This window comes from Solanum dulcamara, chromosome 4 (genome assembly GCF_947179165.1).
Source record: "Solanum dulcamara chromosome 4, daSolDulc1.2, whole genome shotgun sequence".
Lineage (NCBI taxonomy): Eukaryota > Viridiplantae > Streptophyta > Magnoliopsida > Solanales > Solanaceae > Solanum > Solanum dulcamara.
In genome coordinates, this window is record NC_077240.1 from 78,856,747 (window position 1) to 78,881,708 (window position 24,962).

A 24,962-nucleotide genomic window follows, 5' to 3' on the forward strand; every position below is an offset into this window, starting at 1 on the left:
TATGTGTATTCTCTTTATGATCCACAGTTTATTTATAGCATTTAGGGACCACTCAAGCGGAAGTAGATGATTTTTTTATTTTTTTCGTGTGTGTTAGCAAATGAATTTTTTTATATGACTTTCGATCAGTTTTCTTGCAAAAATTTTATGAGACACTTTGTAGGTACTAGAGGGATCTGTACATGTAGCTTCATCACGATCCACATCATATTTATAGCATTTAGGGGCCAATCAAGTGGAATTAAGCGATTTTTTTTCATTTTTTGTGTATACTAGCTCATGAATTTTTTAATGATATGATTTTCGGTCAATGTTTTAGCAAAATATTTTTGGAACCCTCCGTACGGGGGAGCAGTATGTGTAGGCGATATTTCTCATGTTTTTTTGTGTGTGATAGTCCAAAATCTTTTTGGTGATATGACTTTTTGTCAATTGTTTTACGAAATCTTTTTGGAACCCTTCGTAAGTAACCAAGGGAGCAGTAGGTGTAGCCTCGGCACGATCCACAACATATTTATAGCATTTAGGGGCCACTCAAGCAGAATTAAATGATTTTCTCATTTTTTTCGTGTGTAACGCCCATGAATTTTTTGGTGATATTGCTTTAGGTCAATTTTTTTTCGAAACCTTTATGAAAAGAAAATTTTGGTGATATCGGTTGCAATTAATTTTTTTGCAAAAGTTTTGCAGGAACCTCTGTAACAACTTCAGGGAATAGTGTGTGTAACCTCAGAATAATCCGCCGTATTTTTAAAAAATTTAGTGGTCATTCAGTAGAAATTTGACGATTTTTTTAGTATTTGGTGTGTGTTAGCCAATGATTTTTTTGGTGATATGGCTTGCGGTTAATATTTTTGCAAAATCTTTAAAGAACCTTCTTAGTGACCTAGGGAATAGTACATCCAGCCTTGACATGATCCACGATATTTTCGTAATATTTAAGTGTTACTCAATAGAAATTGTACTATTTTCTTAGTTTTCGTGTGTTAGCCCATGAATTATTTGGTGATATGACTTATGATCAATTTTTCTACAAAACCTTTACAAGCCCCTCTATAACGACCTGTGGAACAATATGTTTAGAATCGGTATGATCCACGGCATTTTCGTAGCATTTAGAGGTCACACAACATGAATTAACAATTTTCTCTTTTTTTTCATGTGTGTTAGCTCATAATTTTTTTTGTGATATGATTTTTAGTCTTTTTTTTTTGCAGAACTTTACAAGATCCTCCATAATGTCCCAAGGGAATAATATGTGTAGCGTCAACATTTTCATAGCATTTAGGGGCCACTCAACATTAATAAGGTGATTTTCTCAGATTTTCATGTGTGTTAGCCCAAGAATTTTTTGGGATATGCTTTCGATTATTTTTTTTGTAAAATCTTTATAGGACCCTTCATACAACTTGGAGGAATAGTACGTGTAGAGTCAACATGATCCACGACGTAACATTTAGAGGTCACTCAAAATGAATTAGATGATTTTCTCAATTTTTCGTGTGTGTTTGTCTATGAATTTTTTTGTGATATTGATTCTGGTTAATTTTTTTGCAAAACTTTTACAGGACCCTCCGTAATGATCTAAAGGAACAGTACGTATAACATGGGCATGATATGTATTTTCATAGAATTTAGGGTCCACTAAACAGCTTTCTCAGTTTTTCATGTGTGTTAGCCAATAACTTTTTTGGTAATATGACTTGCAGTCAATTATTTTGTAAAATCCTTAAAGGACCCTCCGTAACGACCTGGGAAATAGTACGTGTAGCCTCAGCATGATCCACGATTTTTTATAGCATTTAAGGGCTACTCAATAGGAATTAAGCGATTTTTTTACTTTTTCATGTGTTAGTTCATTAATTATTTGGTGATATGATTTTTGGTCAATTTTTTTTTACAAAACCTTTACAGGACACTCTGTAACGATATGGGAAAATATTATGTGTATCCTAGATATATTTCACGATATTTTCGTAGCATTTAGGGGCCACAAAATATGAATTAGGTAAAAAAAAATTCAATTTTTTGTGTGTATTAGCCAATGAATTTTTTTATGATATTGGTCAATTTTTTCGCAAAATCTTAACAGGTCCCTCCATAACAATTGGGGGGAATAGTATGTGTATCCTCGGCATCGTAGCATTTAGGGCCACTTAACAGAAATTAGGCGATATTTTTAGTTTTCAATTTTATTAGTCTCTGAATTTTTTGGTGATATGGCTTACGGTCAATTTTTTTACAAAACATTTACAGGATCTTCCGTAACGAACTAGGGAACAACATGTGTAGCCTTGGCATAATCCGCTACATTTTTTGTAGTATTTATGGGTTATTCAACAAAAATTAAGCGATTTTCTCATTTTTTTTGTGTGTTAGCCTATGAATTTTTTGGTGATATGTCTTCTAGTCAATTTTATTGCAAAAACCTTTACACAACCCTCTGTAAAGACCTAGGAAACAGTACATATAGCCTCGACCAGATCCACAACATTTTTGTAGCATTTAAGGGCCATAAAAATAGGAATTAGTCGATTTTCTCAGTTTTTCGTGTGTATTAGTCCATGAATATTTTGTTTATACTAATCAATTTTTTTACAATCCTTAACAGGTCTTTTCGTAACGACTTGGGGAACAATACATGTAGCCTCGACATGATCCAGGGCATCGTAGCGTTTGGGAGACACTCAATCGAATTAGACAATTTTCTTAGTTTTTTGCGTGTGTTAGCCCATGATTTTTTTGGTGATATGACTTTTTTTTTTTTTTTTTGTAAAACCTATACAGGACCTTCCACAAAGAACTGGGGGAACAATACATGTAGCCTCGGCATGATCTATAATTTTTTCGTAGCATTTAGGGGTTATTCAACAGAAATTAGGCTATTTTCTCAATTTTTCGTGTGTGTTGGCCCATTACTTGTTTGGTGATATGGATTTTGGTCAATTGTTTACAAAACATTTACATGATCCTCGTAACGAAAGGGGGAGGAGCAGTATGTGTAGACTCGTCATGATTCACGGTATTTTTGTAGTATTTAGGGGCCACACAATAGGTTTTAGATGATTTTTCTCAATTTTTCATGTGTGTTAACCCATCAATTTTTTGGTGATGACTTTTGATCAATTTTATAACAAAAACTTTATACTACACACCATAACGACCTTGGAGAATAGTACGTGTATCATCGGCATGATCCACTGCATTTTTGTAGCATTAGGGGATACTTAACAGCAATTAAGCGATTTTCTCAATTTTTCGTATGTTAACCCATGATTTTCCGTTGATGACTTTCGGTCAATTTTTCAGCAAAACCTTTTACAGGATCCCCCGTAATGATCCGGTGAACAATACGTGTAGCCTCGATATGATCCACGATATTTTCGTAACATTTAGGGGTCATTCAATAGGAATTAAGCGATCTTCTTAATTTTTCGTGTGTGATAGCACATGATTTTTTTGGTGATATGTGTTTTGGATAATTTTTTTGTAAAACCTTTGCAGTATCCAATGTAACGACCTGGGAGAATAGTACGTGCAGCCTCGACATGATCCACGGCATTTTTGTAGCATTTAGAGGCTACTTAACCTGAATTAGGTGATTTTCTTAATTTTTCGTGTGTGTTAGCCCGTGAATTTTTTTGTTGTTTTGGTTTCCAGTCAATTTTTTTTGGAAAATCTTTATAAGACCCTTCGTAACGACTTAAGGAATAGTATTTGTCACATCGGCATGATCCACGATATTTTCGTAGCATTTAGGTACCACTCAACGGTAATTAGGCGATTTTCTCAGTTTTTCATTAGTACATGAATTTTTTGGTAATATGGATTCTGGTCAATTTTTTTGGTAAAATATTTACAAGACCCTTCGTAACGACCTGGGAGAACAATACATGTAGACTCTGCATGATCCACCACATTTTGTAGGATTTAGGGGTCACACAACAGGAATTAGGCAATTTTCTCATATTTTCGTATATATTAGCCCAAGAATATTTTGGTTATTTGGCTTCGGGATAAAAAATTTGCAAAACCTTTACAGGACACTCCGTAAAGACCCGGGGAACAATGTGTAGCTTTGATATGATCCACAACATTTTCATAGGATTTGGGAGCTACTAAATAGGAATTAGGCTATTTTTCTCAATTTTACGTTTGTTTACCCATTGAATTTTTTGATGCTATAATTTTCGGTCAAATTTTCTTACCATCAATAATGACCAGGGGAAGAATTCATATAGGCTCGCCATGATCCACATGACTTCTTTTAGCATTTAGGAGTCACTCAATAAAAATTATACTATTTTTTTAATTTTTCGTATGTGTTAGCTTATCAATTTTTTGATAATATGACTTTCGATCAATTTTTTTACAAAACATTTACAGATCATCTGTAATGACCTAGGAAGAATTCCTAAAAAGATCGTCATGATCCACGCGAGTTCTTTTAACATTTAGGGGTCATTCAAGAAAGCACTTTAGCTTATTTTTAAACTTTTTAGTCTAAAGGTGAGTGCTTAAAAACACTTATTAACTTTTCCAAACACCATCAAAATACTTAAAAATCAAAAACACGTAAAAATAAGCTAATCCGAACACCCCCCTTAATATTATCTTCATATCATTCCATTTTATGTCTTTCAAGAAAACATTTTAACGCAAGCGGAAAAAAGAGAATTAAACCATAAACTTGTAAAAGGCCTAAAAATTCACAAAAAAATAAATAATTGATTATTTTTTTCAAACCACTAGCAATGTAAAATTTGATAGCAAAACTCAACATTTAGTTACACAATTAGAATAGGTTATCTAATTGTCACACTTTGAACCTTGCATAAATACGAGATTCTTCGTGCACCGAGCTGCCTTTTTAGTAAAGAGAGACAACATTTCAAGGGTAAGTAACATGAATAATGAAGTTACTATTGCTTGAAAAAAGGTTATATTTGCTTCCAACCTTCAAAAGTTTATGCAAAATGGCATTTGATCTAACAGTTGTGTAACATTCTTTCCTGTTGCAAAGATAACTTTCTCACAGAAGTACGACACTACACGACGAGAAACATACAGAAACGATAGTCCTTTTACTTAATTGAATTTCGGAATACAAACCATACATGAGATTTCTATCGTTAGTAGTCATCGCCTCTCGATACCACCTCTTTGCAAGTCGGACGAAGTAAAATGGTGTGCTCAAACTGAGATACGTAGCTACCTTTAATATCGCAAAGTGGAGGATATGGCTGCCAAAAGAAAAAGAAAAACACAGCAAAACTTCAATTTTAGATCATACAACAGCATACTCGGTGTAGTCCCACAAGTAAGATCTGGAGAGGGTAGGATGTATGCCAACTTTACCCCTACCTTTGCGGGGTAGAGAGGTGGTTCCCGATAGACCATCCGCTCAAAAAAAGTGTAAATCAAAGTAGGATTGGAACGAAAATAACAGAAGAAATTGTGCTCAAGATTAAAGAAATAGGAACCATTGACGACGTTATAAATGAGATAAGTAAAGGTTGTATGAACGCCACAATTGAGCCAAACCAATGAACATTAGCTTGAGGTCACGCACCTGAACAATTCCAGCATCACATAAGTTCTTCAATGCCATCAGATATTTTGTCTCATCAAGTCGGTCTAGATAACGTCTACAGAAGGCCAATGTGGAGAAGTTCTTATTTATTGTTGTCAGCAGTTGCTTGGCTCTGGGTAGCCGCAGTGGAATGTGTCCGATATCAAAGTTTTTCATATAATGGCTGCATTCCAGATCTTCCCTCACATATCCCTTCCCTGATACATGGAGATACGAGACAAGAATCAGTTTTGTCACTCCCATGAATATCCCACATTTGCCAGTTATAGTGCACTTTCATACAAGCAAAAAAAGAAATTACCTGTTGATCCGAATGTCTCAATTGCATAAAATTCACCCTCCTCCATTTTGGTTTGTTCTCCTCCTTTAACTATCGGAACAGATTTTCCAGCGTGGATTTGATACTGGCCAATACTGTGCCCATTCAGATTCCGGATGCTCTTAACTGCCAATGACAATATGAGTCAGAATTTCATTTTAGAAATAGTCAGAGAGTTGGTAACAGACTGTTAAGTTTACACTCTAATAATTACTTCACTTATCGACATATAAGGTCCCTTTCTCCATGCTCTGATGCCTTGACGTTGGTCTTAACAAAACAAAGTAGAAATAAATGCTTTTTCTGGTTATCATACTTCTCAGATATCATACCTTGGAATACTTTCCCGTTGATTTCAACCTCATAGGATTCCATAACCTCTTGGATTGCAGCACCAACGTCACAAAGGCGGACGTCAATTCCTGCTTCCTACATAGAAAAATCAAGTCATGAATGCTCCCTAAAACTAATCATGCTTCCAATAAACTAGAAGCCCTTCTGGGTGAAAACTACCAATTTTCCATAATCCTATTTAAGCAATATCCACCTTAATGCCAGTATTTGTGGCTTCCCGTGAAGCCTCAAGCAGTGGATCAAACATAGGATTGAAAGCCACAGTAAATGCACAATCCACAATACGTCCTGCAAGTAACAACAGGTTAAACCATCACCTCGTTACTAAGATTAATAACAATGAGAGTGCGAGTTCATAAAGCTTAGAACAGACTGTTTCAATGCACGAAGGTGGTTCAGTATGTAATAGGACAATGGTGAAATACAATTCAATTAGAATAGAGATAGGACCATAACATGGTCTAGGTCGTGAGGGATAAATTAATATGGCTAGATAAGGAGGATTTTACATGACGAGTATGGATGGATCTAAATTATCACAATTTGTTTCGATAATACAACAAATATATTTATGTTACACCAAGGTGATGCTATTTTACAAGATAAATCTGGTGTTTCAAAGCACAGATATAATACAGAGAAAAGTGAAAGCTTAATCTTCATTATGAGATCTTAACCCTTAGAAGTTTTTTCTTAGTTTTAACGAGAGCACAAAAAATGGTGCCAGTGTCTATAACATAACTTCCCTTGCTACCAATCAGTACATGCCAGCCTGTTTTATCATTTCTGTCTCTAAACTATAGACAACTCAGTGAATGTTGACAAAAGGATAGATCAACGCCCATAGCTCACAATAAAAACTACGCCATAAAGGTGATACCATCATCTCCCCCATGTCTTTTAAATAAGAACTAGCAGCTCACGACAAGTTGACAACACCTTCTCTTTCTCCTTCTCCTTCTCCTTCTCCTTCTCCTTCTCAGTTTATCGGTAATCAAGATGCATCAATGCTACATACCCCAAAACAGGGTACTTTGTTCGTACTCTCGAGCTCCATTATGATATATAGGTAATAGTATGACTTCAGCTTGAAACATTTGAAAGATGATACCTTCCAAATCAATCCATCAGCCTCCACAAATCGAGTGGCTTATAACCTTGAACGAATGTATGACTGTCTTACTAATCTTAATCATGCAAGGATTTTCCAGAAAATACATTGTACATCAGAAAACACACTCCCTCTTTAAGGACATCCTCCACAATAGCACTATCGCCATTAGTGATAGCGTGTGAATCTGGAAGATCATCTTTCAATGTTGTGTGATCACCACACAACATGTCAAGCCAAAACCATACTAGGTTTTCCCCACTGAAAACCTAAAGAATTTTTAAAAAAATTAAAAAGGGCAACTCGGTACAGAAAGCATCTCGCGTTAGCAAGGTTCGGGAAAGGGACACACCCCAAGAGATATGATGTAGACAGACTACCCACTGCAAAAAACTAAAAAGCGCAGCTCGGTATAGCAAGCATCCCGCATTAGCAAGGTTCGGGAAAGGGACACACCCCAAGGGATGTGATGTAGATAGACTACCCTAATGCAAGCATTATTAGTTGCTTCCACAGCTCGACCTGTGAAACAACTTTACCTTTGCCAAATATTTTCTTTGATAATTATTCAAAATAAAATGTTAAACGTGAAAAATAGTCTTTTGTCACATAGGATGTTCGGACCTCCAACTAGAACCACCCATAATTATCACAACCTCACTTAAGATTGATCACCTTCCTCAACATGGCACTCCTCATAAGGATTCTCAGTCAAGAAAATCCAATCTACAAGTACCCAAAACCTCCCCCTCTATAGGAGTGGCAAACCTGTCACAATTAAATTTTTTATTTAAATTGACCGTGTCACAATTAGTCAAATGGTATTCTTTGGTTTTGTATTGTCCCAAAAAAGATCTTTCATTAACCTCTTCAATCTTTTACTAATATCGAAGCTGGGATTTAGAGCATATACATACGAATATGTACCGAGGCTGAATAATATTTATTTATCAAGGCGATTCTCCCTAATTTAGGAAAATATATTTTTTTCCACCATCCAATCTCCTCTTAAATAATGAACTAAGTTTGGTGTGGTAGTGAACACTGGAAGAGCAAGTGAGCGGTTGGGATCCTGAAGTGAAAGAGCAAGCTAATCCCTCAATATAGATGTCAATCACTTCCTATGAAAATGTGATTCTTTTCGTACTCCACTACCAGGCACCTGATATAACATCACACAAGCTACTGTCTATCAATTTCCAACCAAAAAAACATGCATTTTGATACATAAGGAGATAATGAGACTAATACCATAAACCATAAAATCACAAACCAAAAGCACCTTAATGTCTAACAAAGATGAGGGACTTTATAATATTACCATCAATATGGGTTCCAAAGTCCAACTTCATGACATCATCATACTGAAGCACAGTTTTATCCCCCGAATTGGGGGTCCAATGAGCTGCGACCCTGCAATGAGAAAGAGAAAAAAACTGACAAATAAAGAAAAACCCACAGGCAAGAGAATGTGAACATGGAATAGGTCAACTGCTAGATTCTGTTTTAAGATACAGTCTGCTGAGAATATTCTAAATCGCGCTAACATCAGTCTCAAATTTTTTTAGTAAATCAATATGAGTGTCACGTTTAACAACCAAAAGGACAAGAAAAAAGTCGCATTACCAGTTCAATGAGCACCCTGTAGGGAATGCAATGCCAGCTTGAAGACCATTCTCTGATATCAATTTGCGAACCATATTCTCCAAAGTCTCACACAAGTCAATCATCAACATCCCAGGCTTAGCAATTTGCCTGATGTATTTCCGAACCTGAGGGATGGAATTAAAGCAAGAGAACATGGATATGTAATTGACAATTAAAGTTTTAATCTATAAGAAATTTAAATATTGACTGTCTTACAACTATGTCGGAAAATAAACTGCCAGCCTGTATGGATATAGGTACTGACCTGACGATGAACTTCTGCTGCTTGACGAACAGAATTATAAGTCGGCTTTTCCAGGCGCTCCAATTCCCTCTTTTCCTCAGATGTAGTCCTCCACAAGTTACTGCATTGACCATCATACAGAAATCATCCCAATACCCAAATTTGAATAGATAAAATGTAGTTTAAGTTTTAAGAGTGAAGGATAAAGGAACATCAGACTTTTTCTTTGAAGTTCTCAATAGATTTTGATATTAGTCAAAGCTCCAAACTAAAAGCCCAATGGAATGGCTCCAAATAACAATATATCGTAAATTCAAGTGCACGTACTCATCTTTGTATTGTTGAATTTCACCCTCCGGAAATTCTCCAGAAGGATAAAGCTCAGCTACAGGAATAGAAGGTGGATCAGTTTGCTGAGGTGGCTCCTTTTTTTTCCTGCATTTGCAAATAAAGAAATCCAACATGACTCTACGGAAAAGCACAAGAGAGATTCTTGAGTTGGAGCATCTCTCACTTGCTCTTATTTTTCTTCTTTTTCTTCTTTGCAGCTTCTGTAAAATTGCAAAAAAAAAGGCACAGGTATTAGGGGCAACCAAATGAATGTAGTACCTAAAGAGAAATGAGGCCAGAGACTAGGCTATGAAAAAGAACAGAGAATCTCACAACTGACTACAAGCACAGGACTAACAAAACAAAATGCATGTCCTTTACCTAGAACCATAAAGTATGAAAAGTTCAACACTTCTTTCTTGTTTAAATTTTATGTGGATCCATTAGCTTGAATATCAAATTACCTTTTAGCAGAAGTTAGTTCCATCAGACTGCATTTTCTATCTAATCCAAGTTTACATTTGAGTAGAAAAGCATTAACTAGAATACTGATTTTAGAAGTTAGTTCCATCAGACTGAACCCTACTATCCAATTAAACTTCTACATCAGTAAAGAGCGCTACATACGTGAGGGTTGATTTGTCATCCCATATGAAAGTGAAAAGAATGGGTAGTGAAAGACCAACATCTTGTTTCATGAATTGTAGACTTGTAATTAAACATCTCTTGTCCATTAGTATATGCATGAAAACGTTCAGAACATTATCTAAAGTATCTTTGTGATGATCTTCTGAATTATCAAGAGTCCAAGTAGTTCAGCATTTTACAAGTCGGTGCAAGGATTATTTTTTTCCGCTTTGTCTTCTTTTGCCACTTCTACTTCAATTGCATCCAAACATTCTTTAGTTTTTAAGTTTTATTGTTTTTAATCGGTTATGGCATCTAAACATTCTCAGCTGTTCGGTGAAAGATATCTGATATATACACACACTATCTTAATTCTTCCACTTCAACGTCGAACCATGTTTACAACAAATCCCAAAAGACAAATTCTTCACATTCCAAGCCTTCCGCCACTGTAAATAAAGTGAATGTGCAACTGCATTAATCTATGCAAGACTGTAAGAAAATCGTATTCACGCTTCCAAGAGGAAAGAAAAAGATAAAATTAAAAAATAAAGGAAAGTACATCCCTTTGTTCATTCACAAGCAATTAATCTGGTACTAAATTTTTAGCATTTATTTGACTTGAAGGATTACCTGTCGCCGGTTCATCCAATGTCAAACCATCAACTTTCTCCTCAACCTCCTTTTGCAATGAGGAAGTAGACCCATTGGCCGTTTCATTATCATCGCGAACCTCAGATGTTCCTTCTACAACAACGGAAGCAGAGTTTGGTTCTTCTGTTGCCATTATCAATGTCTACACTGCAGTGGAGAATCAAGTGTGGGTGTTGGGAGACGGTGTTAACAACTGCACAGCAACAAACTCAAAGAATAAAGAACTTAAAGGCACACAACCAAGAAGAACACAGTAATTTCTGGTTGGCAACAAAAAGACAAGGCAAGGACTCAAAAACAAAAATAAATTAGGATATCCATTTGTAGAAACCAGGAAAAGAATTAGAAAATCAAAAATTCAAGGGGCAACAAGAAAGAAAACTGTAAGAATCATAGCAAGTAGATGGATAGTACCACTGTACCAGTTAATAATAACATAGCATACAGTAAAAGCAACTGTTCCAATTTTCAAGAAAAAGGCAGTGATATGAACAAAGAAATGAAGGATATAGCTCAACCACAGTAACAGTTGAACTCGAAGATGACAAAACTCAGAAACCCCTTCGCAGAACCAGCACTAAAGAGGGAAGCTTTTTTCAAGGGTCATTACTGAAGCATATTCTAAAAAACAATAGCATGTGGTAATATAATTGGTTAGCAGCGCGAATTCATATTGTAAAAGCAAAATTAACCAAACTGGGTTCAAGAAAAAGCTTCAACCTTTTCAAAGATACTGATACCAATGATAGACATAACAAAACTCAAAGATACAGAACAGCAAACTTCCATTAAATAGGAGAAGAAAGTCTAATAAGGAAGATAATGGGTAAGACAGAAGTAGTGAAGGGAGATAAAATGAAGGAGATAGTTCAACCACAGTAGCAGTTAAACTCAAAAATGGCACAACTCGGACACCCCTTTGCATAACTAGCACAAGAGAAGGGGAAAAAAATCCAACGGACAATACTAAAGTATTTTGAGGAAGCAATAGGATGTGGTAACTCTATCGGTTAACAGCACAAAATTCATATTGTGAAAGCAAAAAATCACAATTTTCAAGAATCAGTAATCAAACTGGATTCAATAAAAAGTCCCAACATTTACAAGAAAACTTAATCCAATTATAGAGATAACAAAATTCAAAGATATAAAAGAGCAAGCTTTCGCGAAACAAGAGATTAAAAGAACTCAAAGAAAGAACATAATGGGTAACAATTCCAATTTTCAAGAAAAACATTAACACAAACAAAAACATGAAGGTGATTCACCTCAACCATAGTAGCAATTTAACTCGAAAACAGCAAAACATAAATACCCCATTGCAGAACCAGCACAAAAAAAGGGGGGAAGGATTCAAGGGACAACAATAACCAAACTGGATTCAACAAAAAGCACCAATCTTTTCAAGAAAACTTAAGCCAATGATAGAGATAACAAAACTCAAAGATACAAAAAACCAAACTTTTGCGAAACAAGAGATTAAAAAAACTCAAACAAATAAGGTAACGGGTACCAATTCCAATTTTCAAGAATAGCATTAACACAGACAAAGACAACAACAACTACAAGTCGGGTCTGGCGAGTGCAAAATATACGCAGACCTTACCCTATCTTTGTAGGAAGGGAGAGGTTATTTCCGATAGACCCTCATCTCAAAAATATGAACAAAGACATGAAAGTGGTTTAGCTCAACCATAGTAGCAATTGAACTCGAAAATGGCAAAACTCAGAAACCCCATTGCAGAACCAGCACAAAAAAAGGGAAATCTTTTCAAGGAACAACAATAAAGCATATTACAAAAGCAATAGCATGTGGTGACACTAACAATTAACAGCACAATTCATATTGTAAAAGCAAAAAATTCCAATTTCCAAGAAAAACATTAACACAAACAAAGACATAAAGGTGATTTAGCTCAACCATAATATCAACTGAACTCGAAAACGGCAAAACTCAAAAACCCCATTGCAGAACCAGCACAAAAAAGGGAAAAAAATATTCAAGGGACAACAATAAAGCATATTGCAAACCCAATAGCATATGGTAACACTAACAGTTAACATCACGAAATTCATATTCTATAAGCAAAAAAAAAATCCCAATTTTCAAGAATCAATAACAAACTGGATTCAACATAAAAAAGCACCAATCTTTTCAAGAAAATTTAAGCCAATGACATAAAAAAGCAAACTTTCTTGAAATAAGATATGAAAAACACTGAAAGAAAAGAGTAAAATACTAAAAGAGATGAATATGAAGGAGAATTACCTGTGTAACTGAAGAAGAAAGAGTTGCAGGCGCTGTATTTAGCGAAATACAATAGAGATCTTTTTGCCCTAGCTTTATTTCACTCACCAAAGAAAGAGAAGGGGAAATTAGAAAATTTGGTAATTTTGTTCAAAGTCAAAAGAACTAGAATTGTTAAAAGTATGGAAAAGGTTCAAATATACCATGAAATTTTGATCTATGTTATTCGTTTTCATTTGAGAAAATTTATGCTATCTATTTTCGTTTGAGAAAACGTTCATCCTTGTCATTATTTGTTAATTAAAAATAACATAGATGAGATAAATTTTAAACGGATATGACATTTTTTTAAAAGTTCTATGGCATATTTGAACCTTTTTCATTTTAAGTAATAATTTAGCTAAATGGAATCATAATTGACCACGTATACAAAATAGTTTTGCAAAATAAAAAATATTTTTAGTTTACAAATAATGGCATGGATGATCTTTTCTCAAATGAAAATAGCATAAATGAGCCAAACTTTTTAACGGGTGGCATAGATGAGCCTTTTCTCAAAATTCGATCACATATTTGAGTCTTTCCCTTACAACTATAGTAATAAATCATTAAATCACTAATTAAAATTAGTTTGTCTCAAATTATTTATCATTTTAAGCTTGCGTTTGGAATATGAAAAATGTAGGATACTTTGTGCACCAGACCGTCCTCATATGTTTCAAATATAACCAAAAAAAACTTTATTTTATTTTTGTTTTAATTTTTCACTCAATATTTAATATATGTGATGAAATTTGAATAAATTTCAATTCGGATCGAAAAATTTCACATTAGGAATAAAGCGCTCCTGATTAAAATCAATTCATACTCAATAAGCTACAAACCCAAGACTCCTAAATTAAAAATTAAAAAATATACTTAGGACTCTATCATAACTATCATATCCTAACTATTATATTAATTAGTAAAATAATAGGTATAAGACATAGTTTGATCTCATCTGATATTTATATTCTTTAATTTTTGGTGTGTATAATATGCACTTAAATTTCTATAGAGTTGAACAAGTAGATACACGCATTCTACTTGATGTTTTACGTGGCAATTTGCTACACGGTGTCCTACGTTTATTATGACACGTGGAATGTGTGTATCTACTTATTTAATTCTATACAAATTAAAATACCCACTTACGCACACTCAAAATTAAAAGACATAAATATCATATAATGTCAAGTTAAAGAACGTATTTATATATTATATCAATGTCAATATAGTATCTTCGAATTTTTGGCCAAAAACATTCTTAAACTATGTCACGACCTAAAACGGGCCATGAGTGGCACCCACACTTAACCTCTTAGGTGGGAGAACCAACGATACAAACCCCAACTTATAAAATATGACGATAATGCGGAAGCTAAACTTATAAAAGTAAAAACTAACAAAATCACTAAAGTCTATTACATACGTTCCCCAAAATCTAAAAGTCATCACATAAAAGTCATCTAAATTCTAAAATAAAGTCTGGAAATATCAAACATCATAATAAATAAATAACAAAATGTGCCCGAAAACTAAGGACACCATGCCATGACCGAGAGAATCCATCACGAGTTAGAAGAATAGCTCACCCTAAAATTTTATGAATTGGAGACTGACTAGAGCTGAGGTTGAGTCGAAGTCGGTGGAACACTAGCTGCACTCCAGAAAATAAAATAAAGAAAAATACAAGTAGATGTCAGTACAGGACAACATGTACTGAGTAGGTATCATCGGTCGACTCAAAATATAAATTAATATGCATAAAGTAGTAGCGAAAAATCAGTCATAACACTTAACAGGTGGCGACCAACAAAATCAAGATCAAGTGACCAAACAATGAACAATTACATAACCAGTCAACATTATCAAGACCACACATGAGGACTCAAGCCTCCACATCAAGCTCTTTTGGTAAATGAGTTATTGGAGATTGGTAGCATTAAGTCATTTTACGTTGTTCTCTTTTAATATTACCGTGTCAGAATGTGACATCCGATCCAATAACATCATGTCGGCTCGTGACACTCGATCCAATATACCATGTCGGAACGTGACACCCGATCCAACTGTAATTAATTTATCATTCTTTGTTATCACATTCCACTTTATTAACAATATTTCATCAAGCCTTCTTTATTCAAGACACCATTTTTGATAGGGCAATTTCAAGATTATAGATTTCACGGTCTTAGAATTTCAGACCAATCACAATCACATATCAACCATCCAAACCACAATAATTAAATGCATAGTAAACTTCACACATTACTCAATAACTATCAAACACTATTAAGAGTCTATCTATGATATAAAATAAAATCATAACCTACCTCAATCGAAGAACCGAAGTCAAGCAGGCTAATTCATCGGTGATTTTCCTTTCTTCGATGCCTCACGTTTCAATCTATCAAGTGTACAATATTCGTAAGCAAACGAACCCGTAGACACCAATATTATATATATGTTTAACCTAGACTCAATAACCCATCCAAATCTATAATCAAATTCCTAAATTTTGATACCAACTAATACCTCAAGTCGCATATTCCTAAATCTTAAGCAAGGGTTAAGTCTCAATTCCTTCAAATAATATAACACTAATAGCATTTATATAATACAATATACCTATTACTTAATTACTTATCCCAGTATATCAAAACTTGAATCATAATGTGATAATTAATATAATAAGTTAAAACCAAAATTAACCATGACTTAATAACGCAGCAAGAGGGAATTCGTAGAACCAATACTTATCTTATATTGTATATATGTCAATTCCAATAACTTAATCATTAACTCAACTATTCCTAATAAAGAAACTAAAACTTGTCCCCTTCCTAGAACCAAAATTTATCACCTAAATATTCTTGAAATTTTCATTACTTTTCCCTCAACTCAACAATACAATATACTAATATAACCTTATACCATTACAGGGATTTCGGTGGTTACCTGAAGTAGTTTGGGTTGTTTTCGTCGTCCGCAGGTATGTTCTCAGTCTTTTCTTTTTTCTCGTTTCAGTTTTACTTAGTAGTGGACAATTAAAATATCTATTCCACTTTATTTTAATAAATATATGATAAGTGGTATAGAGTACTGAATAATATATAAATTTAGCCCACTAATTAAATTATTTATTTAAATTTATCCCTTAACTAATTAACCAAAATTATCGAAAAATCCAAAATACCCATTACAAATTTACGAGATGAGTCTTTTATGAAATAAAATGTGCTAGTACTCAAAACGACCTAATGGATCGTTACAACAGATACCAATTTACCCATCGTTCGTCCCCGAACGGTCAAAAGAAGAGCGAGGGTAGAAAAGGGTACCTGACTCGACGAACAAATGTGGATATCTTCCACGCATATCAGCCTCAATCTCCCAAGTGGACTCCTCAACAGGACGATTTCTCCCCTAGACCTTCACAAACGCAATCTCCCTTGACCTCAACTTGCGGACCTCCCTATCAAGAATAGCTACAGGCTCCTCCTCATAAGACAAATTCTCATCAAGCAAAATCGAATCCCAATGAATAATATAGTTTCCATCACCATGATATTTCTTTAGCATAGACACATGAAACACTGGGTGCACTCCAGACAAACCTGGAGGTAAAGCCAATTCATAGGCTACCTCTTCAACACACTTAAGAACTTCAAACGGCCCAATATACCTCGGACTGAGCTTACCTCGCTCACCGAATCTCACCACACCCTTCATGGATGAAACCTTCAACAACACTTGCTCTTCCTCCATAAACTTCATGTCCCTGACCCTTCGGTCTGCATACTCATTTTGTCTGCTCTAAGCTTCTAGAAGCTTCTCTTGAATAAATTTCACCTTCTCTAATGATTCTCTCAAAAGATTAGTTTCCCTAGGTCTCGCCTCAAACGCATCAAACCAACTAATAGAAGGCCTATATTTCCTCCCATACAATGCCTCAAACGGAGCCATATCAATACTCGAGTGATAGTTATTATTATACGAAAACTCTGCCAAGGGTAGGAACTGATCCCAATGACCGTAAAAATCTATCACGCATGCACAAAAAAAGCATATCCTCCAACACTTGAATTTTCCTCTTAGACTGCCCATCGATTTAAGGGTGAAATGCAGTACTAAGATTCAATATAGTATCTAACTCAGCATGCAAGGTCTTCTAAAAGTTAGAAGTAAATTGTGTACCTCTATCTAATATGATAAAAATCGAAATTCCATGTAATCGAACAATCTTGCAGATATAGAGTTTGGCTAACTTCTCAGCATCGTAAGTCACCTTGACTAGAATGAAGTGAGCAGACTTAGTTAACCTATTAACAATCACCCATATCGAATCAAACTTACCCAATGTCTTTGGAAGACCGACCACAAAATCCATTACAATCCTTTCCCACTTCTATTCAGGAATGGGCATTCTTTGAAGTGTCCCTCCAGGCCTTTGGTGCTCATATTTTACCTGCTGACAATTTGGACAATAGGCAACAAATTTAACAATGTCACGCTTCATTCTGCTCCACCAATAATGCTGTCTCATATCGCAATACATCTTGGTTGCACTGGGATGTATAAAGTACCTCGAACTATGAGCCTCTACAAGAATAGTCTGAATCAAATTATCAATACGGGGCATACATACCCGCCCCTTAATCCTCAAGACGCCTTCCTCATCGATCACAGCCTCTTTGGCCTCTCCCTGCAAGACCGTATCACGAATCCGACTCAGCTTCTCATCATCAAACTGCTTTTCTTTAATCTTGTCAAGGAAAGAAGATCTTGACTCTACACAGGCCAAGAATCCTCCTTTCTCAGTTACTTCCAGCCTCATAAAGTCATTAGCTAAAGTTTGAATCTCTCTAGCGAATGAACATCTGGAAACCTGCAAATGAACAGATTTAATTGAGAAGAAACATATTTCAATTGGTATCCATGCACTTCTCCTAGTAATTCTTGTTAATGTTCTATGTTTTGGTTGTCTCATTCCTACAAATCATACACCTAGGGAGTCGTTAAGGACGTGGGATGAGATAAATAGAAATATTTTATGTGATTAGTTATTCTATTTTTTTATAATTAATTTTATTATTTTAGTATAAAAAATACTAAAAATTATTTAAGGGTTAGTTAATATCTCAAATCAAATATGCATCAAATAAAATTAATTTTAAATTTATCTAAAGTGAATAAAGCTTCAAAATTCGCTTTAGTCTTTTTGGAAAATAGAATGGTTTAGAGCATGTTTGGGTGGATTTATTTTAAGTTGTCTATAAATTAAAAATTGTTTATAAGTTAAAAAAATAAGTAGGTGCAACCCAACTTATTTTTTTTGACTATTAAGTTATTTTCAACTTATAAACACAAAATAACTTTAAGTTGGCCAGTCAAACACTCAAAAAAACTGAAAACAACTTATAAGCAGCTTATAAGTCAATCCAAACAGACTCTTAACTTCCAATGCTAGATTCACTATATCTATTGGAGCATGAAACAAAAAGTTGGAAAATATTACATAATAAAATGGTTATAGAAAGACATTAGTAATTCTTATAACACCTTAAAGTTCATTTTACTTATTATAACTATCGTCTAATAAATCGGCAATTTCAAGTTTGAATTATTGGGTATAAAATTCTATTATGAATCCCACACCTAAAAATGAACTTTGCAATGTTCAAATTTAAATTTAATCAAACCATGATACAAATATCAAATATCTAATGAGAAAAAAAAAAGACATGTCATATAGTGATTTCGTCCAGTGATAAAGAATATGAAACCTCTTTAAATAGGAAATTAGAAAAACATGTGAAAGAGTAATTAAGTGTTCATAAAGTGTACAGTAAAACCTCGATAAAATAATATTCGATAAAGTAATAATCTCGATAAATGAATATTTTTCTCCGATTCCGACTTGGGCCAGTTATATTAAAGTAATATTCTCGCTAAATGCATTAGATAATAATTAAAAATAAAGTATTAAATGCCCCCCAAAAATACAAAGTAATAATTACTAGAATATATCAAGAATTTATATATATTTAATCAGTAAATAATAGTAGACCAATAACTAATGGTTAAAGATAATTTTTGTACGCCTTTCAAATGATGAGAAGACATTATACTTGGATTATGATTTTTAAACATCTAGCTTTTTCCTTTTATAGTTAACATAAAATCTCTTCATATTCTATATACATGAATACAATTAGAAACATTAAACTTCACTAAATTCGTTTAGCTTTCCTAGATTTAAATAATAAATATGCAAAGACTATACTTTTTTGTTTCCTAGATTTAAACTTTTGAAATTCTTAATTCAAATATATTTTTTCTTTCTTATGACATATACTGCAAAATTCTCTCTAAAATAATAAATATTTATTTATTAATAAATAAATATTTTATGCATTTATTGATAAACTAATAATCTCGATAAATGAATATTTTTTTCGATCCCAAGCATATGCATTTATAGAGATTTTACTGTATATATGTCATACCTCACTACAACAATCATCCTCCGTGACAATAACTTATATAATAGTTTAAAAAATTGATTTTTATATTATGTTAAATTATATATTCTCTCTTTTTAATAATTTTTTGTTATAGCAATCAAAAATATCTAGACAATTGACGTCGCTATAAAGAGATTTGATAGTACTCTTTCATTTTTAATAAAAGATCTAAAATTCCAATTTCGAGAATGAATGTTACTATCTTTAATAGAAAAGCGTTTTACCTCCAAAATAAAAAATTTCGACACAAAACACGAATGGGTATAACCGTGTAAGCGTCATTAACAAAACTAAAAGACACGCAATTACTTAAGTACAAATAAATAGTTAGTGAAACAGTTTAAAAATCTTCACCATTACGAAAAAAAGAGACCATGATGCTATCATCTACGTTCGTACAAATTCCTGATAACAAATATTAAACAACAACTATAAGTAATGACAACAAAAACATTACTAGCAAAAGTAAAAAAAACAGGACATTAACCATTAATAGTGTTGAGCTAGTCAAGCAGTTGTTGAATACGGAGTGAGACTCTTATACCTCTTTAACAATAATTCCTGCATTTGATATCACTATTCTCTATTTGATATTCAATATTTACATTAAAACTCGATTAAATTTATATTTATATCGAAAAATTTGATATTGAAATAAAACGCTTCTCAATTAAAAAAAAAAAAGGATAACAAAATGGGGACCATAGATAATAGTGTTAGACAAATCTGAGTAAAATGTTTTTGTTTCTGAAATCACCTGGACTGACAACATGTGCAAGTCTGGATAGTGACAAACCATTACAAAGTACTAACTACACCATAACACCACTTCACTTCATAAATTAAAATAATCACCTTAAAGACATGTCATAAAAGATATAGAAAGTTATTATTCTCTCGTTTCAAAATAAGGATCGTGAGAGCTAGAACGATATTTATTTTGAAATAAAAAAAATATTAAATCATAAATTTAATTTATTTAGAAATGTAAATTGATATGCTACTTAGGAAGTGATTCAGAATTTGACCAATAATTGAATATTATCCCTCAAAATCCAGGATAAAACGTGCTCTATTAATTAAGTGATTTCATTTTTCAAAATTTGAACTGGAGTATTTAATTAGAAATTAATCGAGTTTTAAAATAAATATCAAGCTTAGTGCTCTATTAATTAAGTGATTTCAATTTATTTGATTTCCTCTAGAAAGATAAGAGTCCCTAAGAAATACTATATTCAAACACTAATGATTATTAGTACAAGTTGATAGAAATAAAATCTTTCTGCCTACACTTGAATTAAACATCTTAATCAGACTTAATCAACATTTTCATTCTTTTGTTAATTTAATAATAATAATTACTAGTACCATATATATCATGTGTCTAAGAGTTTTCTTAATTACTTCTCTACGCAAAAGCATCCATTAATAAGAGAAAAGAGAAAATCACATGTATTTTGAAAACGATATTTATTGGAGAAAATGGTTATAATAATAAACAAGAAGAAGAACATTTTCAATTTTGGCTTAATTTTTAATAAAGTAATAATCCATCCAACACTATAAAAAAATAGCATCTTCAAGAAAACTAAAAATTCCACCAATAAATAAGTGTGAAAATACATTAAATTTTGAATATTTTGCAATTATTTACCATTTTATTATTATTACATATCACTCCTTTGAGAAGGACTTCTCCAAAACCCAGCAGCATAAAATTTACTCCACATTTCTTTTTCTAGCGCCACCATATCCTTATCGGATTTCAAGCTACTTCCGCCGTCAACCACCGCGAGTTGGGTGGCTCCGATGGGATGAATCGAAATCTCTGAATCATCAAATCCGCATTGTCCTTTGGCTTGTTGTAGAATCCCTTTTTTCATTAACCGGCGCCGGCGTTTTCTCCTTAGTGCTTTCCGGCAAAGTCCTGCCGGAAGTTTATATACTGCCATTACGAGGAGATTAACGAGTCCACATGGACAACAACAACAAACAGCGGCGCATTCCGCCGCTGTTCCACCGGCAACCTCTGCTAACCGTGCTTTTCGAACACCACCTCGTGATGATGTATCTTGGTTGGATAATAATGGTTGCCGTCGCCGGCCGATTGAAAGGGATGAAGGTGCACGGAGCACTATTTGCTTTGTCATTAATTCGATCGAAAAACGACGATTTCCAATCGCCGGAAAATTACCAAACCCCTCGAAGAGATAATTAAGCAAGCGACCCTTTTCCGGATAATTAAGTAGCTCCTTGCCGGAAAATTAATCACGAAATTCCAATTTGGATAAATAAGCCGCCCCTTGCCGGAAAATTAAGCAAGCAGCCCCTCTCCGGATAATTCAGCAGCAACTTGCCGGGAAATTAAGGAAACAGCTCCTCCACGGATAATTAAGCAGCCCCTTGCCGGAAAATTAAGCAAGAAACCCCTCGCCGGATATTTAAGCAGCCACTTACCGGGAAATTAAGGAAGCAGCTCCTAGCCGGATAATTAAGCAGCCCCTTGCCGAAAAATTAAGCAAGAAGCCCCTCTCCGGATAATTATGCAGCTCCTTGCCGGGAAATTAAGCAAGAAACCCCTCTCCGGGAAATTAATGAAACAGCTCTTCGCCGTATAATTAAGAAACCCCTCGCCTGGAAATTAATGAAACAACTCTTTGCCGGATAATTAAACAAGCAACCTCTAGCCGGAAAATTAAGCAAGCAACCTCTCGCCGGGAAATTAAGCAAGAGACCCCACGTCGGAAAATTAAGGAACCCCACCCCAACCAAATTAGATGTACTCAGCTTTGAATTGGGTGGGTGGGTGGGTGGTGTAGGAAGGAGGAGGAAATGAACGTCACCGGCGGTGGTGAACGGAGAGGCATTTTTAGGCAGAAATTTTAAATCAAATAAGTAGGCAAAATATAAATATATTGTGAGCTTAAGCTTATCCTTCTCCTACTCTTTTGCTATATATTTTTTTCTTCTATTATAATAATAAAACAAAGATAATATTACTTCATAAAATATATTTATGGTTTTATCAGACAAAAATGTTGAAAAATAATTTATTGGAATTTGTGTGGAGGAAAGAAAAATAAGGAGATTTGAAAGGTGGGAAGAAGGGGACTTGGTCTTAAATTTATAAAGATATATGTTAAGGAGGACAATGGATGGAGAAAATATTATTATCACAATTTTATTTTAAGATAATGACGAAGATTTTAAGAGATTCTTTTGTTTTTATATAATTAATTTTAGTTTTATTTTACGTGGTACTATTGATATTGTCTTTTTTATAATTATGTTGTTTGAGTTAGTTTGAGCGCGTTTCAATTAATTTCAAAATTTTTGTTATTTTTTTATTTCTGCTTAATTTTGAATTTAAGACCTTGTAATTCTCAAACAATATATTGATCACTATTCACTAGATCACAGTCTCAATGTAGTATCGATATATATATATATATATTAGAAAATAACTTTAACTTTAAATTTTCACTTTCAAATATGATGAGATAATTAAAATCTCCTCCATCACTTATCAATGATTTTTCCATTTGAGTTTTGATTTAGAATAAGAACTTTTTAATGAAAACACTTTAATTTCGAATTGAATCTACCTGATGTGTATCAAATTTAATCGCATGTATAAGTTATTTGAGATACTAGAGAGATAAATTCAATATTAAAAATAAATAAATTTACTCGCATCACATATTTACATTAAATCTATCATCCTATTATGATTGAATGATTTAATAAATTTGAAAATATACATTAATTTATCATGAGTAAGTAAAATAAATTTATACATAAACACATAATAGACATTACTAATTTATCATAAACATAAAATACAAATTAAGTTATTATCGATAAGGGGTCGAGGGTATGTTGGGTTAGGGGACAAAAATAAGTGTGAAACTTCTGGCCCTCCAAGCTGTTTAAGGGTTACATACATTAACCAAAAGAAGAAATAAATAAATTATAAAATAATATCTTTCTATAACAACCATCTTTTTTATAAGAATATTTCATTATAATTATATTTTTTTATAAAATTGATCTTTCATTATTTTATAGTATGCGATCTTTTAAATAATATTTCGTTATATAAGAATTAAAAAGTATTTAGATGAATATCGTTAGGGGTGTTCATGATTTGGGTAAAAATTAATCCAAATCGAAAAATTAAATCAAATCAATTTTTTATTTGGTTTGGTTTGGTTTTACATTTTAAAAAACCGATAATATTTGATCTGGTTTTGATTTTATTCAAAAAAAATCAAAAAAATAACCGAACAGAACCGAACTGATAAATTATATACATATTTTTTTATAATTATATATACACAATATGTTATTTTTTATGAATAATTTTTAATAAAAAAATGCAACACACTAATTTTAAAATATTAAGGTATGATGCGTTTTTTATTTGTACAACCAGATCATTAGTTCATGCATTATTCAGTAAGTTTATGTTGTTTATTACATTGAATTAACTAATAATATAAGCAGAAAGTTAAACATAATTAAAGTTCTGGTATAAAAATTATAAGATCCAAAATAACACGAAGACAATTTTTTTGAATGGATTAATGTCTTTTTTTTCTCATTTGAATGAACGTTTCTTTTATTTTTGTGAATAGTTAATAACCGAATAACCGAATCAAATCAAATCGAAATCGATAACAATCATACCGATGGATGTATATTTTATTTGATTTGGTTTGATTTTAATAATTTCAAAATCGATTAAATTAATTTGATTTTGATTTTACTCAATAAACGACCTAAACCGACCCGTGAGCCCCCTAAATACCACTATTATAAAGAGGTTTGATTATGATATAAAATATCCCTCAAATCTAAGTTGTCTTATTTCCATAAGCAGGACACTAAGATATTTGTTACTACAGTAAAACCTCGATAAAATAATATTCGATAAAGTAATAATCTCGCTAAATGAATATTTTTCTCTAGTCCCGACTTGGGCCAGTTATATTAGAATAATATTATCGCTAAATGCATTAGATAATAATTAAAAATAAAGTATTAAAGGCCAGAAAAAATATAAAGTAATAATTACTAGAATACATCAAAAATTTATATATATTTAATCAGTCAATAATACTAGACCAATAACTATTTCTTTTTAAACTATGATTCTATAGTTGATTGTTTTATCTTCCCACCAAAACGAAAATTAAACTCATCCTTAACTTTTTGAAGAGCGAACATAGTTTCCGGAATATTTTGTCCGTGTTGTACCAAATAG

At 33.1% G+C, this 24,962-nt stretch overlaps 2 protein-coding genes across 3 annotated transcripts; both read right to left on the reverse strand.

Moving 5' to 3' along the window:
- Positions 1–4,902: 4,902 nt before the first annotated feature.
- Positions 4,903–13,294, reverse strand: LOC129887750 (methionine aminopeptidase 2B-like). Of its 2 annotated transcripts, none has more exons than XM_055962963.1 (12): positions 13,149–13,294; positions 10,859–11,026; positions 9,783–9,819; positions 9,596–9,703; positions 9,290–9,389; positions 9,004–9,149; positions 8,699–8,790; positions 6,460–6,554; positions 6,245–6,341; positions 5,895–6,038; positions 5,573–5,790; positions 4,903–5,243 (listed from the first exon to the last, which is right to left on the reverse strand). In XM_055962963.1, exons 2-12 carry the CDS (start codon positions 11,010–11,012, stop codon positions 5,133–5,135), a joined length of 1,302 nt encoding a protein of 433 aa, XP_055818938.1. In that variant the 5' UTR covers positions 11,013–11,026; positions 13,149–13,294; the 3' UTR covers positions 4,903–5,132. The 2 variants fall into 2 exon arrangements, with proteins under 2 accessions (XP_055818938.1, XP_055818939.1); XM_055962964.1 differs by having other exon boundaries at positions 10,859–11,072.
- A 7,980-nt stretch (positions 13,295–21,274) lies between these two features.
- On the reverse strand, positions 21,275–22,716 carry LOC129885159 (uncharacterized). The gene has a single exon (XM_055959360.1). The coding sequence runs from the start codon at positions 21,844–21,846 to the stop codon at positions 21,364–21,366; it is 483 nt and encodes a 160-aa protein (XP_055815335.1). The 5' UTR covers positions 21,847–22,716; the 3' UTR covers positions 21,275–21,363.
- Between the last annotated feature and the right edge of the window lie 2,246 nt (positions 22,717–24,962).

Excerpts from the sequence above, each read along its gene's own strand:
- LOC129887750 (XM_055962963.1), bottom strand. The coding sequence starts at position 11,012 with ATGGCAACAGAAGAACCAAACTCTGCTTCCGTTGTTGTAGAAGGAACA. Across the intron at positions 9,820-10,858 it reads ATTGGATGAACCGGCGACAG|AAGCTGCAAAGAAGAAAAAG; the intron begins GTAATCCTTCAA and ends GCAATTTTACAG. Across the intron at positions 8,791-9,003 it reads ACAGGGTGCTCATTGAACTG|GGTCGCAGCTCATTGGACCC; the intron begins GTAATGCGACTT and ends TTCTCATTGCAG.
- LOC129885159 (XM_055959360.1), bottom strand. The coding sequence starts at position 21,846 with ATGACAAAGCAAATAGTGCTCCGTGCACCTTCATCCCTTTCAATCGGC.